Source organism: Bos taurus, chromosome 9 (genome assembly GCF_002263795.3).
Source record: "Bos taurus isolate L1 Dominette 01449 registration number 42190680 breed Hereford chromosome 9, ARS-UCD2.0, whole genome shotgun sequence".
NCBI classification, from domain to species: domain Eukaryota; kingdom Metazoa; phylum Chordata; class Mammalia; order Artiodactyla; family Bovidae; genus Bos; species Bos taurus.
In genome coordinates this window covers 29,892,472-29,909,945 of record NC_037336.1, presented here as the reverse complement: position 1 = coordinate 29,909,945, position 17,474 = coordinate 29,892,472, and the positions used below count along the sequence as shown (strand labels likewise).

Sequence of the window (17,474 nt, the reverse complement as noted above, 5' to 3'; positions counted from 1 at the left end):
TATTAAATAAACTGCCTAACAATGAAGAATGAAAGAATTGCTAACTTTAAGAATCTGTCACTGTTGTCTGCTTCTTAGCAAGCGTTGACTTAAAAATAGTCACAACCTTAAAGTTGAGAGTTATGTTTTATTCAATGCAAATTTTTAGGACTTAAGCTCAAGAGGCAACATCTCAGGAAACCCTGAGAAAACTGCTCTAGGGGGGTGGGTCGGGGTGTGAGTCAGGTTATACAGAAGTTTGCAACAAAAGGCAGGTAAGGTTATATAGAAGTTTGCAACAAAAGGCAGGTAGTCTGAACATCTTTGTGAATTAAAGAAAACCAGATATCCCAAATTAAGGAATTTAGCACTTTTCTATGTTTGGAAAGATACAAGAGTCTGGACTCACAGAAATCATTCCTTTTATTAGCATCTCACCTATCCTAGGGCCAGTATCCTAAGTTCACATCCTGAATTCTTTAGTGCTCACCACAGGGAGTGGCTGGAGCCTAATGGCTGCCTGGTCTCACTAAGGTATTTTTCTCCTTCCTGAGTACCCTCAGGGTTCAGGAATTCACCTTTGGAGGCCCAGAATCACTGATGCCTGTGACATCCTTGTTTACTGATACAGCAGGAAATACTCCATTTCTCACTAGACATTCCTTGTTTCAAAACACTTCTTGACACTTCATGGTTCAAAAGTTTTAGCTCTGAATCTAAGTACTAGATACTGTAAGAATACAGGATATAGAATGTATTTCCAATAAGCTAACTGCAGCAATCTATCAATGATAATGCATTTTTCAGAGAACAAATGTTACAATAAATGAATTCTTCTTCAAAGAGGATTATATTGATGGATCACCACTTAGGGAAGAAAAGGAAACTCCTGAGAAGTCTGCCTTATGGAGAAATTCAGTTTCTAAGCAAAATGGGTATCAAGAAGGCAATGTTTCCTAAAATAAGCAGTAGCTTTCCAGTAACAAATCAGTGCAAGTAAGGTTTGGGACTTGCAAAAAGGAGTCAGGAACTCTGTACTTTTTTTTTTTTTTTTTTTAAAGCATATTGTCTAGCTTGAGAATACATTAAATGACCAAGTAAGCCAGAATGAAACCAAGACTGGAAAAACAAAGAAGAATATTCATTTTCTATAAATCAATATATGTTTGAGTGCCTATTGTGTTTACAATTGTCCCAAAGCTTGTGTTTGTGCTATTTGATGCCTTTTACTTAAGATAGGGCCAAGTGAAGGGTAAAGAACAGATCAACCATAATGCCAATATTCCCATACTTGCATTATTAGGAGTATCTTGCAACTAGTTAGCCCATGAACATCTATAAGCAGAATTCAGTCTATTAAAAGTCCTTCCTTGTACTTTTTCAAAGAAGGGAATGTCTTAGTCCATTCTGGACACTATAATAAAATTCCATAGACTGGGTGGTTTATAAACAACAGAAGTTTATTTCTCACATTTCTGGAGGCTGAGAAGTACAAGATCAAGTTGCCAGATTTTGTGTCTGATGAGGATCTATTTTCTAGCTCACAGACAGTTATTTTTTGCTGTGTCTTCAGATGGCAGAAGGGGCAACGGTTTTTTTTTTTTTTTAGGCACTATTCACCCCTCAAAGGGCTTCCCCTGTGGCTCAGCTGGTAAGGAATCTGCCTGCAATGTGGGAGACCTAGGTTGAATCCCTGGGTTGGGAAGATCCCCTGGAAAAGGGAATGGCTACCCACTCCAGTAATCTGGCCTGGAGAATTCCATGGACTGTATAATCCATGGGGTCACAAAGAGGTGGACATGACTGAGAGACTTTTACTTCACTTCACTTCACCCCTTAAAAACCCCACCTCCAAATATCATCATACTGGGAATGAAGTTTCAATAAATTAATTTGGGGGTATACAAACATTCAATCTATAGACAAGAGGTAGATGAAAATGCCATTCTGCCAGAGTGGTGAGTTGAATGGTAACTATCCCTGAAAAAGCATGTCTATGTTCTAATCCCAAAAATCTATGACTGTTACCCTATTGAGAAAAAGGGTCTTTGCAAAGGTAACTAAGAATCCAGATAAGATCATCTTGGATTAAGCAAGTAGGCCCTAAATCTAATGACGGTGTTCTTGTAAGAAAAAGACAAAGGGATATTTAAAATAGAAGAGGAGAAAGCCTAAACCAGAAAATGTATACAATGAGCCTGGAATATCCTATCAAATAAATCAATAAATAAAACTACCAAATAACAAAAGGAGTCAGTAGACAATGAAAGAATATTTTGACCATCAAAAGCAATAATGACTGCACTGAGTTGAAATATATGTGTAAAATCCAGAAGTTCATTATGATAATAACCATCATAAAACTTCCCTTTTACAGATTACTAGAACATAAATTTATTACTCTGCAAATTAAAATATCAAGCATTTATTTTGCTATTTCTGAAAGAACTGTATTTCAGGATTCCCTTTATTAAATAATTTCAGTTAAATACAAAAAAGAACGACAGACTAGAATCACCATTTCACATCTCTTAATGAAACAATTAGTACAACTCATAGCAAAAGTAGCCTAGTTTCTCCAATAAGTTAACTGCATGGAAACAAAAAGGGGAAAATGTTTTAGAAAATGACTGAAAAGGATATAATGACTGAATGCAACATGTGGACCTTGTTTGGATCATGACTTGAGAAACTGAAAAAAAACAAAGACATCTTTGACACAGCAGAGGAAACTTCTATACAGACTACACTAGATATTAGATAATGCGAAGGAGCATGGACTGTGTATAGAGACAAAGGGAATAAGGAAATAAACAGAAAGACTGCATCTGGCTTTCACTTTTAAAGGATTATTGTGAGGATAACTTATGAGCTAAGACTGGAAGAAAAAACAGTTAACATATCACTGGAGTAATCTAGACAAGAAACAAAGGTCTAAACTAAGGTAGTCTTAATATAAATAAAGTAAATAAGATCAAGTCATGAAGGAGAGAAAAATTTATAAATAGTAAAAACTACCATAAAGAGGAGTCAAAAATGACTTTCCAGTTTGTAGCTCATTCAACTATGTGAATGATAGTGCCATATGTTGAGATAGAAAAATAAGAAATGGAATTGACTTAAGACAGAGAAAAACATAATATTCAGTTGTGGACATGGTTAAATCTAAGATTTCTATGAGTTTTCCTAATGTCCATTATCTGGTAGATTATGGGTATAGTCCTGGCAGTCTAAGTGATACAGTTCAGAGAGTTGTGAATGTACAACCAAAGCCACAGAATTGGATGAAATGAACCTAAAGGTGTGGAACTGTGGTGTTGGAGAAGACTCTTAAGAGTCCCTTGGACTGTAAAGAGATCAAACCAGTCAATACTAAAGGAAATCAGTCCTGAATATTCAATAGAAGGACCGATGCTGAAGCTGAAACTCCCAATATTTTGGCCACCTGATGTGAAGAGGTGACTCACTGGCAAAGACCCTGATGCTGCGAAGAATTGAAGTCAGGAGAAGGGGATAACAGAGGATGAGATAGTTAGATGGCATGATGGACAAGACTTTGAACAAGCTTGACGAGTTGGTGATGGACAGGGAAGCCTGATGTGCTGCAGTACATGGGGTCACAAAGAGTCAGACACAACTGAGTGACTGAACTGATTGAACCTAAAGGACATAAGACAGCAGAAGAGAAGTCCACAAAAGAGACCACAGAAGCTGTAAGAGAACTAGAACTAGTGCCATAGCCACAGAAGACAATGACAATGAGGAGGAATGAATCAACTCCATTAAATGCCACAATGTGGTAAATTAAGTTAAATACAGGGGAAGGTTATTTAACTTATATGCAGAGTACATCATGAGAAATGCTGGGCTGGAAGAAGCACAAGCTGGAATCAAGATTGCCAGGAGAAATATCAATAACCTCAGATATACAGATGACACCACCCTTATGGCAGAAAGTGAAGAGGAACTCAAAAGCCTCTTGATGAAAGTGAAAGAGGAGAGTGAAAAAGTTGGCTTAAAGCTCAACATTCAGAAAACTAAGATCATGGCATCCGGTCCCACCACTTCATGGGAAATAGATGGAGAAACAGTGGAAACAGTATCAGACTTTATTTTTTGGGCTCCAAAATCACTGCAGATGGTGACTGCAGCCATGAAACTAAAAGACGCTTACTCCTTGGAAGGAAAGTTATGACCAACCTAGATAGCATATTCAAAAGCAGAGACATTACTTTGCCAACAAAGGTCCGTCTAGTCAAGGCTATGGTTTTTCCAGTGGTCATGTATGGAGTGAGAGTTGGACTGTGAAGAAAGCTGAGTGCCAAAGAATTGGTGCTTTTGAACTGTGGTGTTGGAGAAGACTCTTGAGAGTCCCTTGGACTGCAAGGAGATCCAACCAGTCCATTCTGAAGAAGATCAGCCCTGGGTATTCTTTGGAAGGACTGATGCTAAAGCTGAAACTCCAGTACTTTGGCCACCTCATGCGAAGAGTTGACTCATTGGAAAAGACCCTGATGCTGGGAGGGATTGGGGGCAAGAGGAGAAGGGGACGACAGAGGATGAGATGGCTGGATGGCATCACCGACTCGATGGACGTGAGTTTGAGTGAACTCTGGGAGTTGGTGATGGACAGGGAGGCCTGGCGTGCTGCAATTCATGGGATTGCAAAGAGTCGGACACAACTGAGCGCCTGAACTGAACTGAACTGAGGGGAAGGTTCCATTAGATTAGGGAATTACGTATTTATCAGTGACTTTTGGCAGAACAAGACTCCAGATTACAGTGACTTCTAGAGTTGATACAAGAGAAAGAAGTTGAGAATTGAAATATAGGCAATTTTTTCAAGATACTTTCTGACAAAGAAAACTATAGGGTGATAGCTAAAAGACAACATAGATTGGGAATTTTTTTTTTAATAAGTGTTTATACTTGTTTAAATGATGATTGGAAGCAGTGATTCATTTACAGGGTTAAAATGTAGTGTCATTAAGAAGATGGACTATCAAAACTATATGCAGTTAATCATTTTAAAATTATATTAAGGACAAATCCTTTACTTAAGTGGACAGGTATTTTTGACTAGGCACTGTAGCATATCCACAAAAACTTGAGAACAAACACTCAAGCCATTGCTCTAGATTAAATAACAGCACATTTGTATTAATATAATACTTGTGTTCCATAACAGATTTCAATAAAGGCAATAATATTAGAAATACTTTCAAAAACCATTCACTGGATCCAGTTATTACTAGATGTAAATATGACCAAGATATTCTACTCGCTTTCAGGTCCTCACAGTGTAGCAGGGAAGACAGGTAGATAAATGGTTAATTATAAAACTACTTAAGAAGTGCCAAGATACAAGTAAGTATAAGCTAAAATTGGGACACCTCAAGAATATAAAAGTTCAAAGAGAAAAATATTTTATTTGTATTTCATTCATATAAATTATCAAAAAATTTCCAAAGTAGAGCAAATTCTTGAAAATAAAATGTTTAGGGTAAACAAGAATTAAAAGAATTCAAAAGGTCAAAATGATATAAGAAAAACAACACACTGGACAAAGTGACCAAAAGATAAATTCAATGATTGGGATTTCAGAATTAAATGATTCCTTAGTAATGCATATATACACATATTTAATTTGTATTTAAATACAAATGGGGGTTTAATTCATAAATTTAACAAAAGATGAGTAACTAAATACACTTGAATGATTAAAATAAGTTACCCATTTTGAAATATGAATATAAAATAAGTTTCAAATTAAATAAATATGAATATACTGCCCTCATAGGGCAGTAATACACAGATCATTTAAAACATAAGCAGAAAACATATTGGACTCCTTAGATACAATTTATCCCTAATTATCTTAGTCAATGAAGGAGAAATAATCATGTGACTAATAACATGAGTCATCTAAAAATAATTAATACACTAACTTTTATATATGCTGGATCTCTTCCTTATTTGGGAAACCTTTTAGTTCAATCGCTCAGTCATGTCCAACTCTTTGAGACCCCATGGACTGCAGCACGCCAGGCTTCCCTGCCCATCACCAACTCCTGGAGCTTACTCAAACTCACGTTAACGTTGTTATTTCAATAGGTGCTGCCATTTTTAGACATCCAGGATCAAAGATTCCATTTACAGATAATTTGGAAGCGAATATTCTACACTGGAGAAGGAAATGGCAACTCGCTCCAGTACTCTTGCCTGGAAAATTCCATGGACTGAGGAGCCTGGTAGGCTACAGTCTATGGGGTTGCAAAGAGTTGGACACAACTGAGAGACTTCACTTTCACTTATAGGTAAATAAATCAAATAGGTTTTCAAATGTGATTTATTGTACCATTTTTTTCTGTTACATTGCATTTTTACTACACATCTTAAAAAGAAGCACTATAAAAGTGAAAGATTAAAAGAAAATAACTTACAATAACACTTGTTGGGACTTCACGAAGAGAATATTCTGCTTTATTAGGAAGGCTTTGATTGCCAACCAGCTCAAAAACAGCAGGATAAGATAACAGGTTCACCAGTGCTAGAAAAGACTAGGTGGGAAGAAAAAAAACTGTTCAAATGGTTCATTTTTTTTCTCAATCACATCCACTGAAGAGTCATTAATGCAAATGGGAGTTTTTAAAATAAGTCTAATCAACCCATAAAACTGAAATATATGCTTCTATGATAAGTACAAAATAGTTAACATCAACAATAATCTATGTACTGACAATGAATAAAAACTATAAGAAAATGTACCTGAGAGTTGGAAAATGTTTTAAAATATCATGTATCTCTGACAGTTTGGTTCTGAAAATAATGAAATGATACATTTTTCTCATTCTTTGCATTTTTATATCTGATGTGTAAGAAAATATAATACTTCAGGGCTCTGGAGCAAGATAAAGAATTCTATATATTACAGCACTCAGGTCACAAGGCTATCTTCAGCCTTTACCTGATGATACATTCACTGGAAATTCAAGTAATCTATTAATAATTACAGTTAATTAGAAAAAGCTGTGGCTTTTCCTATCAAAATCAGCTCATTTTCTCATGCAATTTTACCAAGTTAATCTCTCCATGAAAACTTTAAGCTCCTGTTCTTCTCTCATTGACAAGAATCCGAATATTTTTCTCAGGCACAGTTGATTCCTTGGATGCCCTGTGCAAAAGTATGCGGTGGTTGTCCAGTACTAAACATTAGATCTAAAGTCCTTAGCATGACTTTCAAGGCACTTTATTGACACTTTTCTTCTCTTCAGTTGCAAAAGCCTCAGTTGCCATTAAGTTTCCTCAGCCTGAAGTCATCACTGCAGTCAATCAATCTGCCTGCAGTCTCCTTCAAGTGACTGCCACATATACAAACTTTTCTTTTCCTACTAAGGAGCTCCCTTTAGTCCTCCCATTGACCTATTATGTTACTTTATAAGCTTTCAAAAGTTTGCCACATTTTTATAGAAGGCTTTCTTATTAAGTCCATTCACATCTAGAAGCCCTATATTCTGTTAATACTTGTATATTTAGTTTTTATTGTATTAATTGCATTTATTTGTAACTATTAAGTTTTCCTCTTGGCAGTTCACTAGTTGACTAGTCTCAGAAATTTTGAAGATCATACACATAAAGAATTTTCACTAAAATATAAAATGATTATACTACCAAATGCAATCTACAGATTCAATGAGATCCCTATCAAATTACCAATCCAATGGCATTTTTCACAAAAATAGGACAAAAAATTTCACAGTTCATATGGAAACACAAAAGACCCCAAGCCAAGGTAATCCTGAAAAGTAGAATGGAGCTGGAGGAATCAACCTTCCTGACTTCAGACTATACTACAAAGCTACAGTCATCAAGACAGTATGGTCTGGCACAAAAACAGAAATACAGACCAATGCAACAAGACAGAACCCCCAGAGATAAATCCACACACCTAAGGTTACCTTATTTTTGACAAAGGAGGCAAGAATATACAATGGGGCAAAGATAGCCTCTTCAATAAGTGTTGCTGGGAAAACTGGACAGCTATGTATAAAAGAATGAAATTAGAACACTTCCTAACACCATACACAAATATAAATTCAAAATGGATTAAAGACCTAAATGTAAGATCACAAACTATAAAACTCTTAGAGGAAAACATCGGCAGAACACTCTGAGACATAAATCACACCAAGATCCTCTATGATCTACTTCCTAGAGTAATAGAAATAAAAGCAAAAATAAACAGTGGGACCTAGCTAAACTTAAAAGCTTTTGCACAGCAAAGGAAACTATAAGCAAGGTGAAAAGACAACCCTCGGAATGGGGGAAAATAATGGCAAATGACACAATAGACAAAGGATTAATTTCCAAAATATAGAAACCACTCATACAAGTCATTATCAGAAAAACACCCAATCAAAAAGCGGGAAAAAGACCTAAATAGACATTTCTCCAAAGAAAATACACAGATGGATAACAAACACATGAAAAGATGCTCAACATTGCTCATTATTAGAGCAATGCAAATCAAACTAAGAGGAGATATCATCTGATACTGGTCAGAATGGCCATCGTCAAAAAGTTTACAAACAATAAATGCTGGAGAGGGTGTGGAGAAAAGGGAACAGTCTTGCACTGTTGGTGGGAATGTAAATTGATACAGTCACTAAGGAACTCAGTATGGAGATTCCTTAAAAAAACTAAGAATAAAGCTATTACAGGACCCAGCAATCCCACTACTAAGCATATACTCTGAGGAAACCAAAATTGAAAAAGACACATGTATCCCAAGGTTCACTGTGGCACTATTTACAATAGTTAGTACATGGGAGCAACCTAGATGTCCATTGACAAATCAGTGAGTGAAGAAGCTGTGATACATATATACAATGGAATGTTACTCAGCCATAAAAAGGAATCTATCTGGGTCAGTTCAAATGAGGTGGATGAACCTAGAGCCTCTTAAACAGAGTGAAGTACGTCAGAAAGAGAAAACAAATATCATATACTAATATATATACAGAATATAGAAATATGGTACTGATGCAATTGTTTGTAGGGCAGCAATGGAGTCCCAGACATAGAACACAGACTTATGGGTACAGGGGTGGGGGGCAGTGAGTAAGGAGAGGGCGGGATCTATGGAGAGAGTTAACATGGAAACTTACATTAATATATGTAAAATAGACAGCCAATGGGAATTTGCTGTATGACTCAGGGAACTCAAACTAGGGCTCTGTAACAACCTAAAGGGGTGGGATGGGGAGTGAAGTGGGGGGAAGTTTCAAAGGGAAGGGGCATATGTATACCTATGGCTGATTCATTTTGATGTTTGGCAGAAACCAGCACAATTCTGTAAAATAATTATCCTTCAATTTAAAAATCAATAAATTTTAAAAAAGGAAAGGAAAAAAAGAATTTTCACAAAAATCAGAACACTGAGATAATGGAAAGAATATTTTAATTCAATTTCTCATTTAATAGATGAGAAAACTTGAGGACCAGAGAAGTGAAGTGTCTTGGTCAAAGACATATAATCAAAAAATTGATAGCAGAACGAATAGCATTTTCTTATTTACAGGCTAAGATTACTCACTACAAAATAAGTCATCTTCAGACACTATTTAACAGTATTACCCTAGCTCCATGGTCCTGGCTGTTCAATAAAATTTTCTGTGATAAATAAAATATTTCTGAACATAAAATATTTTAAATAAATAAAATATTTATTTATTTATTTATTAAATATTTAAATAAAATTAACTATTTTATTTAAATATTTAAAATAAATATTTCTGAACATAAAATGGAAATTTTATGTTCTAAACTGTACAGTATGATAGTCACTAGCTACATGTGACTACAGATAAGCACTTAAGATATGATTAACGTAATTGAGACTGAATTTTTACTTTTAGTTTTAATTTAAATTTACATAACTATGTAGGGCTATTGTCTGCTGCTATGTCACGTCAGTTGTGTCTGACTCTGTGCAACCCCATAGACCGCAGCCCACCAGGCTCCGCCATCCCTGGGATTCTCCAGGCAAGAACACTGGAGTGGGTTGCCATTTCCTTCTCCAATGCGTGAAAAGTGAAAGTGAAGTCGCTCAGTCGTGTCCGACTCTTAGCGACCCCATGGACTGCAGCCTACCAGGCTCCTCCGTCCATGGGATTTTCCAGGCAAGAGTACTGGAGTGGGTCACCAGTGCCTTCTCCAAGGGCTATTGTCTAGCATACAGCAAAAGCAAAGCTATAGAGAGAAGGAAGGAGAAACTGGACTAAAACTTTTAAATGAACCTCTTTGTATATGGAAGCCACATCATTGTTTCCTAAAATTTAAATAACAATAAAATTAAATCCCCCCCAAAAATAGAATCCACATAGACATGAAATCATATGGTATTTGTCTTTCTCCATCTGACTTTTCTCACTTAGTATAATACTTTCTGGGTCCATTCATGTCACAAATGGCAAGATTTCATTTTATTCTATAGCTGAGTAATATTTCATTCTATACCTACACCACATTTTCTTTATCCATTCATACATCAGTGAATGTTGAGTTTCATAAATGAATGTTGAATTTTGTCAAAAGCTCTTTCTGTACCTACTGAGATGATATGAGTTTTATCCTTCAATTATTAATGTAGTCTATCACACCAACTAATTTGCAGATACTGAACCATCATTTTAACCTTGGGATAAATCCACATGATCATGGTGTATGACCCTTTTAATATATGGTTGAATTTGATTTGCCAGCATTTTATTGAGGATTTTTGCAACTACCTTCAGTGATACTGGCCTATATATTTTTTTCATAGTCTTGTTTCTGAATCAGGGTGATGTAGGCCTCACAGACTGAATTCTGAAATATTCCTTCATCTCAAACATGGAATAGTTTGAGAAGGAGAAGGATTAATTGTTTAAATGTCTGATATAATTCACCTGTGAAGCCATCTGATCCTGGCCTTTTGTCTGTTGGGAGTCTTTTAAAAATTACTGATTCAATTTCATTACTGGTCATCTGACTGTTTATATTTTGTATTCCTGATTCAATCTTGAAAGATGGGTAAAATCCAAGAAGTATACAATTTATTCTAGGTTATCCGTTTAATTGGCATATAACTGTCCATAGTAATATCATGATTTCTGTGATACTGGTTATAAGTTCTTTTTCATTTCCAACCTATTTGGGTCCTCTCTTTTTTTGAGAAGTCTAGCTAAAGGTTTATTAATTTTGCTTATCTTTTCAAAAAATCAGCTGTTAGTTTTACTGATCTTTTCTATTGGTTTTTTAGTCTGTATTTCTGTTTCAATTTTTATTATTTCTTTTCTTCTGTTACATCTGGGTTTGCTTGTTGTTTTTCTACTTTCACTTTTACTCTCTATTTCTATTTTGATTTTTATTATTTCTTTCCTTCTATTAAATTTGCATTTGTTTGTTCTTTTTCTAGTTCCTTTAAGTCCATGTTTATTATTTTGTCTGATGTCTATATATTTATTAACTGAGAAAAATTACAGTATAAAATATAGTAGGAATTCATAAAAAAAGAATGTTCTTGCAAGACAATTCCCAAGGAACACTGGTATTTCTGTCTTTTATAAGTTTATTTTAGAAACACAAAGTTAGAAATGAAAGAAAGGAGGGTTAGGACAAACTTAGGAAAGGCTGCTGGTTGTAACTGAATATAGATTAAAGTCTGGATGAAGCAATTTGAGAGATACTTAAAATCTATACATTATTAGATAAATCATTTCTTACCTTTTGACAGCTTTGGTCAATAGGGTCCACTGGAGTAGATCTGGGATGGGTTACTCTAACATCATCTCTTCCACATTCCAGATTGGCCCATAATTCAGTTATAAGTGCATTAATAAACCCTAAGAAGAATTTTACATCATATTTATAGTATATTACTTCTTTGAATTGTGGTGGAAAGACATACTTATCCTTCTGACGAGACCGTTCCACAATGACAAAAGACATACTTGAATCCTGTATAAGAAATAATCTCTAACCTTGGTAGAAATTAGTGCTGATATTGTTAATATATGCTTATGATAAAACTATGTAATGACTAAATTATGTAATGACTAAACTCTCATTATTATGAAACCATGTAATGACTAAACTCTCAAAACCATTCCCCTAGGGGACTGAATTTTGAGTCCCAGTTTTTAATCCTTTAGTCAATAATCTCTGTCATCATGTTTTCCTGAAAAAAAGCAAAAAAGTTTACACGTTACTCTGCAAATGAGTTAACAGTGAAATGCAGCCTGGAAGGAGGTATCAGGAGACACCATAAGCAACCAAAGAGTGTACTTGTGTTCTCTTTCTCTAATGGAACTATCCTTTTGTATTTCCATATGCTTAGAACAGTTCTCTATTTCATACAACTTTTGGTTCTATACCGTCTTCAAATTTTCCAGAGTCAGATACTATATATCTAAATGAAAGTGACTATTGAGTTTGATTATCAAATTCCTTTATGAGGAATCAAAGCATATGGAAAGTGTAAAACAAAACACCTAATCATAAAATCAGTAATTTAGGAGAAGGCAATGGCACCCCACTCCAGTACTTTTGCCTAGAAAATCCCATGGACGGAGGAGCCTGGTAGGCTGCAGTCCATGGGATTGCTAGAGTCGGACACGACTGAGCGACTTCACTTTCACTTTTCACTTTCATGCATTGGAGAAGGAAATGGCAACCCACTCCAGTGTTCTTGCCTAGAGAATCCCAGGGACAGGGAAACCTGGTGGGCTGCTGTCTATGGGGTCGCACAGAGTTGGACACGACTGAAGCGACTTAGCAGCAGCAGCAGCAACAACACATTAGAGCAGAATGGGTTTCTAGTGTAACAAAATATATAGGCCCTGAAATCAAGACCATCAGGGTTCAAATTACTAATCTGCCAGCTTATTAAGTTATATATCTTTGAATCTTTTGAATTCTAACAGCATCAGTTCTCAATGTGAAAACTGAAAAAGTGCTACATTCGAAGGTTGCCGTAAAGTATAAATGAAACAATATACAGAGAGTTAATGCAGTACCTAAGACATCACAGGGACTCAGGCAGTGTCAGTCTTCCTTCCTTTGTCCTATGAAAAATTGCATTTAATCCTTTCAAGGAAAGCTGGATACTATAAGGTTTAAAGCTTAATAACTCGACCAACAGGGAAATCTGGGATTGAATCTAGTCTTCAAATGTTTCCATTAACATGCCCCTGAGTACTATAAATAAATTGGATTTTATTCTAAGTAAAGCAGTAAGTGGTTCGCTTAGGACAGCTTCTGCCAAGAAATATGTTTCATAATATAAGCAGTCCAAAGTTCAGCCAAAAAATACTTAAGATTTAGATATATCATAGAAAAATATTTTCATTTGAGGATAGACTCAATAGTGACCACTGAGGTTATGATTCTTCACTTCTAAGGTTTAAATATAATCACAGCATCTCTATCAGAGATTACATTTGGTCTCTGGTGCAGGGTTCAGTTAACTTTACAATACATTAAATCTTCAACGTTTGAACATCTTAAAAATCCAATCTGTAGTAGATAATACATGCTGACTATAAACTCCAGAAATAGTGGTGAAAATTAAGTGGGTGAGAATCTTTCAAGAAAGGAAGAGAAAAGGGAATAAGAAAATGATATGTATATGCAACAACTATTATGACTATAAATCTTGATTCATATATAAATCACTGAAACTGAGCATTAAGCCTATCAGATGGAACTATATCAAGAAAAGATGACACACTTTTGATTTATAAAGTGAAGGGTTCTTAAAGCCATTAGGTATATCTTAGTCTAGGTTCATTATGTACCACTGTTCTGAGGAAAGAAAAAATTGTATATATTTTACAGAAAAAAATTCCCAGTGGGATTTCATGGAAGAGAAAAGAAGGAAATACCATTAACACTCTTTTACCTACGGCCTAACTTGTGAAGAAGAACTTCAGAGTGAAATAGTTGACACTTGTTCATGGCAGCTGAATTTTGTCTGGACTGGCTCATTTTATTTAAATTACACTTTTAAAGAACTTACCTGAATTTCGTAGGGCTATCGCACCTGCTGCTGTTGATGCCACTTGTGTAACCAAAACTCCATAACCAAACTTTTTATGCCTGCTGATCTAATGTAAACAAGAAAACATGAGAAGCAGGAAAACATAGCATGTTAATATTTTATTTACATTTTATATGCAGACTTACTGATTTCTTTATTAAAATGCTAGACAGTCTTTCAAGTAAAGATAACAAGAGCAGAAAAAAAAAAAACTATAACGATTAGTGACTTAATACTAACAAATATTTTTGACAATCTTATTTCAGAACTAGGCTCTGGTACCAGCCCTAAAACTAAGAAGCTTCATGACCTTAAACAAGTCACTATGTCTCTAAGTCTCTTTATATATAAAATAAGGGACATTGGACTAAATGAAAAGAGATTCCTTCTAACTCTTATTTGTGTTATCTTACTATTTTATTCTTTAATTGGTTCTTAAATAATAAATTATCATTGATTAATCTGTATTGACTGCCAGTTTTTACACTGGGCTTTCAAATAAACAGCTTTAAAAAGAACAATGGTATTGTCTTAAAAATCATCCTTTTAGAGGCAATATGATTTTTTTCCCCCAAAGGAGGAAGTTATACACACATGCACGTACACATAATCCTCATTTAATATACACTGTAGAAAACCGGAAATAATTGCTACTTCACAGAGAATATTATACATATATTCATGGTAAAGTTCAGAAGTATCTCTTAGCAAAAATCACAATAAGGAAATAACAAAGGCACTATAAAATGTTCCTCCTTCCTCAGACTTCATAGGTTAGCCTGATCTTAGCCAAAGTGTTTGACTTCTAAATAGAGCTAACCATTTAGAATTTGTATTTTTCAACATTTTATTGAAAGGATAAGCATATGTTTTCATCAAATACTTAAAATATAAACTATACATTCTGTTTTAAGGGCAAAAAAGGGGGAGGGACTAAAAGACTGTGGGAAAAACATTAGGCTTATTTCTTCAATTTTTTGCTGCTCACATCTCTATAAATTTGCCTTCCAAATCTCATTCTCCATGTTCCTTACTTTAGTATCCATTAATTCGGCAATTAGATAACATAGAAGTACAACAAAGTAAGTGTTTATCTTTTCCCACATGGCTTTTTCCATGACAGGAAGAAAAACACCTTACTCATCAATCATCCCAAATGACCCTATGATTCAGAAACTGGTAGCCATAGGGGTCTCCCAATCAAGACTAAATACTAAAAAAGAAGAGGCAAAGAAAACCTTCAGAGAAGTTACAGGGGCTTCATTAAACAAGACTTAGATTTCATGGACACTGTTAAAATCTAAGACTAGAATCTCAGTTCTAGAATTACTGCCATCAATAACTACATGTGTGAACACAGGCAGGTCATTTATACCAGCTTGAATCTCAACATTATCTTCAGCAAAATTAAAGAAACTCTAGCTGCTTTCTTACAAGATAACTCAGAGTCTAAATTTTCAAAAAACGTCTTGAATGGTATAAATTGATATTAAAGTATTATACTAAATTATATGGTCGTAATTTACTGAGGTCCAGGGAACGTCTTCTATTACAACTAACAGCACAATACAAAGGAAGGTCAGATTGCTTTAAATTTTATGAATATAAAAAAAATGACATCTAATCCTAGGTATATTATTACAATAGTAAAAAGTTGTGTCTGAATGGTCTCAAGCATCTGAATGAGAAAGAAAAATGTCTTTGAATTGCTCGAATATTTTCAGAAATGGAATAAAAATGAAAACCCAAATGGTTAACTAGTATACAAGGAGAAATTAAAACTTACCAACAGATCAAAACACAATTTATATAAACATTAAAAGCCTGAAAACTTCTACATTTGCTATATTATGAATGTCTGTGTTCTGCCAAAATTCCTATGTTGAACTCCTAAGCCCCAGAGGTGATGGTAGGAAGTGGGGCCTTTGGGAGGCTATTTGTGAAGGTAGAGAGTGATCATGAAAGGGATTAGTGCTCTTCTATAAAAATAAATACATAAAAGATCCCCAAGAGGCCCTAGCCCTTTCTTCTAGGCTACAATAAGAACATCAAGAAACAGCAACTTCCAGAGATAAAAGGAAACACTTTTAAAAGCATACCTATGCTGATTCACTTCCCTGTACAGTGGAAATCGACCCAACATTGTAAAGCAACTATACCCCAATTAAAAAAAAAAAAAACACAACAAAGCAAACAAAAACAACAGCAACAACAACAAAAAGTATACCTATGATCCTAAGAAGCTCTGAAGTCTAGGGATATTCACTGTACTAGCAAAAAAATGAACATACTTCAGTGATCTCTGTGAGAAAGGCCTAGATTTTAAATTTAAACAGTAGCAATAATAAAAGCCCTCTACAAATATATATATTTCTTTCAAAATGTGAACCCTAAACTCTCATTGACACATTTAGACCCAAAAATGGAATTCCATTGAGTTTTAATATATCCAGATGTCTGATATATTTATAAAACATCTGGATGAATGAGTTTTTCAATTTCATTCAGTTGTGTCATCCTGTAAAATAGTCACAGATACCAATATCAACTCTAATGTCTTCTTGAAAAAATATCAAGTTAAATATTACAATGCTATATGAGTTTTTAATTGAAGTTTAATAATCTCTTCACAAAAAGAAACCAGAATGATGTTCTTAATGGCTTTTACAGAAACAAAAGTTCCTTTTGCCTGTGGCAGATGGTAATTCGCACCTGTAATTTCTTTGCATATTGGTTGAACATGAATGTCACACATTCGTTGATGGCACCTGTTCTTTGAAGAAGCAGTAGTCCTTTGGGAGTGGCAGCAAAATTTAGTAAATCATCTAACAAATTCTCTTCCCAAGCCATACTGAAAGAGGTAAAAAGAAAGGTATAAATGTCTTTATTTTTCTCAAAACTGGAAAAAAAAAAACACATCTCAGCTTAATTCTACCAGCAATTAAACTTACAGAGAACACAGTGGCTGCAAAGTATTTAACTGTTTAAAAATAAGATAAACAGCATGGCTTCCTAAACAGTGCGCTGTTATTCTTTTTTCTACTATCTAATAATTTTCCTTCACTAAATGAATCAAATATTAACTGCACATATCAGCATTTTCATTATACCAAAATTCTCTCAACCAGGTCTTAATCTCATTCCACGTCTCCTATTAAAATTCTGTTGTGCCTAAATTCCCCAAGCCCCAGCTCTCCATTATTTCTATACATCCTTTTCATTAAGGAGTATTTGTCTTTTGACTTTCTAAAGCATACCAGGTACTCTATTTTCACTGGTTATTAGTTTTACTTTTGGAGAATGACATTTTTTCCCTCAGAATACTTCTAAAAGGCCAGTAGCATTCTCCAGAGAAAAACAAAAAAGAAAAGGAAAACAACTCAAAACTTTGAGAAGTCATACAGTAAACAGGAGA

At 34.8% G+C, this 17,474-nt stretch overlaps 1 protein-coding gene across 2 annotated transcripts in view; it reads right to left on the bottom strand.

The window, feature by feature from the left end:
- TBC1D32 (TBC1 domain family member 32) overlaps nt 1-17,474 on the bottom strand; it is a 207,492-nt gene that overhangs the window by 113,551 nt on the left and 76,467 nt on the right. For both annotated transcript variants that reach the window (XM_024996951.2, XM_024996952.2), the window contains 4 exons: nt 16,772-16,910; nt 14,039-14,126; nt 11,746-11,864; nt 6,423-6,539 (listed from right to left, as the gene is read on the bottom strand). In XM_024996951.2, the coding sequence (XP_024852719.1) occupies nt 6,423-6,539; nt 11,746-11,864; nt 14,039-14,126; nt 16,772-16,910 (463 nt within the window). The remainder of the gene's footprint in view (nt 1-6,422; nt 6,540-11,745; nt 11,865-14,038; nt 14,127-16,771; nt 16,911-17,474) is intronic.